Below are 2,243 nucleotides of genomic sequence, written 5' to 3'. Positions count from 1 at the left end.
TTCTTATCTTTGGAATATTTCTATTTTTTTAATTTTAAATTTATTAGAAAATATTTTGTTTTAAAAGAACAAATTTAATTGACATTTATTCAATAATTATTCTAAGATAATGAGTTTCTTCCTTTGATATTTTATATATACTTATGTAATTACAGGAAAAATTGGTAAAAAATATTTAAAAAATATTAGTAGAGTAAGAACTAACACCGCTATGAGACGAAGAAGATTAGTTTATGAAGGAACTAAAAGGAAGAAATTACACTTCGGAGCTCCTGATAAAGAATATGGTCTGGCAGAACCATTGCTTGAGACACTAAGCGAGGAACAGCTGAATGAAAAAAAGCTTGATTTTATTAATAAGTTATCACTTGTTAATAACATAGATATAGAGAAAAAAACAAGGGAACAAAATCAAAATTTTGAGTGGTTCCAACAACGTAAAATTAGACTAACAGCATCTAAATTCGGGGAAGTGTGCAAAATGAAACCTTACACAAGCTGTAAAAAAAAAGTCCATTCAATGCTGTATAAACTTCCAGCTAAGTCCAAAGAAATGGATCACGGAATAGAGTTTGAACTACATGCTAGAACTCAATTTGAAAATATGTTCAACTTGAAAGTTACATTATGTGGTCTTATTATCGATTCTGAATTTCCTTACTTAGCTGCAAGTCCAGGTATTGTATAGTTATTATTTATAATTAGGTACTTACTTACATTTTTACTTTTCCAATAATTAATATTGTTACAAAAAAAGTATTGGTACTTTATACTTTGAATTTTTAATAAATTATTTTAAATTGTTTGTTATGCATAAAATAATACAAATCATATATTTATTTGTAGATGGATTAGTTGAATCAAACTCAATCATTGAGATAAAATGTCCATATACAGCAAAAGATACTGTAGATGCAGTGTCTGCAGTAAATAATAAACTTGTAAGTTATACTAGTTTATTTTTTATTATACTTAAGAATTCACAAATGTCTTATTTATACAGTTGCAGTATTGTGTTGTAACAGAAAATAATACAAAAATTAAATTAAAAAAAAATCATAATTACTACTACCAGATTATTGGGCAATTACACATAACACAAAGAAAAAAGTGCTATTTTATTATCCACACTAATAATTGGACAAATGTGGAAATAATTTGCTATGATGATGAATTTTGGACTACAGAAATGGCAAATAAACTAAAATTGTATGTATCCATTATTTTGTAATTTATGTTTATTGTTTTGGATATTATAATGTTTACAATGTTTACAGATTCTATACAAACTGCATTCTACCAGAAATAATAGATCCACTTTTTGGAAGAAGGCTAAGTGTAGAGGATATAAGGGATCCACCTAGTATTTTGGAGGCACAAAAAGTTCAAAACCAAAAAATGGCAGCAAAACGTCATGTGAAAAAATAAATAAAATTATATTAATTTATAATCAATTAATATTATATATGTATTATTTATAAATTATGACCAAGCAAGTAATAATAATATTTATTTATACATTCAAAATATAATAAAATATAGATTTCCTAGTCTAAATATTAATGCATACAATAAATGTACAATCTTAGGTTCGCATTACCTACTCTGTTTATTTTGTGCACAATATGCGAAAGAGCTCCGAACAACCCTATGGACCTGTAATTAGTAATTTATTTACAAGAACGTATGGATAATTATTGAAAACATTTGCAAACAAATGCAAATTATTTACCTATAGGTATTAATGTATTATATTTAAATAAGTAACAATTCAATAAATTCAAATCTAGCTATGTTATAATACAGTTCTTACGATCTACGGTCTTTACGATCGCCGCGTTTAGTACATTAGAAATACTAGGTGAACATATTTGGTAAATATTAGGTGACGTACAAATACGCAACTGCATTGATGTTATGAAAACGACCGTCGGACATTTGTTTGCATAATTTACAATTGTACATTTCAAGTTAGTTCATTTTAGGCAGTTAATGTAGACCCAATCTCCAAAGAGTACGGATGCTAAAGGTAAAAACATATCTTAGAACATTATTATCGTATCTACCACTACGAGTATACATTAAAGGTATTATTATTTATTATTTTAAAAAATGTTTGTTTTTATTTATTATTATATTAAAAAAGTAAGATAATATTGAACAGTTGAATGTAAAATATGTATTTATTTAGGTACTATTAAATTATATTATACTGTATGTATTTTATTTGAATTAGTAATAGT

General features: G+C 25.8%; 1 protein-coding gene across 1 annotated transcript; it reads left to right on the top strand.

Annotated features, from left to right (window-relative positions):
* The first annotated feature begins 122 nt into the window (after positions 1 to 122).
* Positions 123 to 1,491, top strand: LOC111032129. Its single transcript, XM_022312355.1, has 4 exons — positions 123 to 677; positions 847 to 941; positions 1,004 to 1,209; positions 1,278 to 1,491. The coding sequence occupies exons 1-4, from the start codon at positions 212 to 214 to the stop codon at positions 1,426 to 1,428; spliced, it is 918 nt and encodes a 305-aa protein (XP_022168047.1). The 5' UTR covers positions 123 to 211; the 3' UTR covers positions 1,429 to 1,491.
* The last annotated feature ends 752 nt before the right edge of the window (positions 1,492 to 2,243 follow it).

The sequence above is a fragment of the Myzus persicae genome, unplaced genomic scaffold (genome assembly GCF_001856785.1).
Source record: "Myzus persicae strain clone G006 unplaced genomic scaffold, MPER_G0061.0, whole genome shotgun sequence".
In the NCBI taxonomy this organism is placed as follows: Eukaryota; Metazoa; Arthropoda; class Insecta; order Hemiptera; family Aphididae; genus Myzus; species Myzus persicae.
Note: the sequence above shows the minus strand (reverse complement) of the source record. Positions and strands in the feature narration are given on the sequence as shown.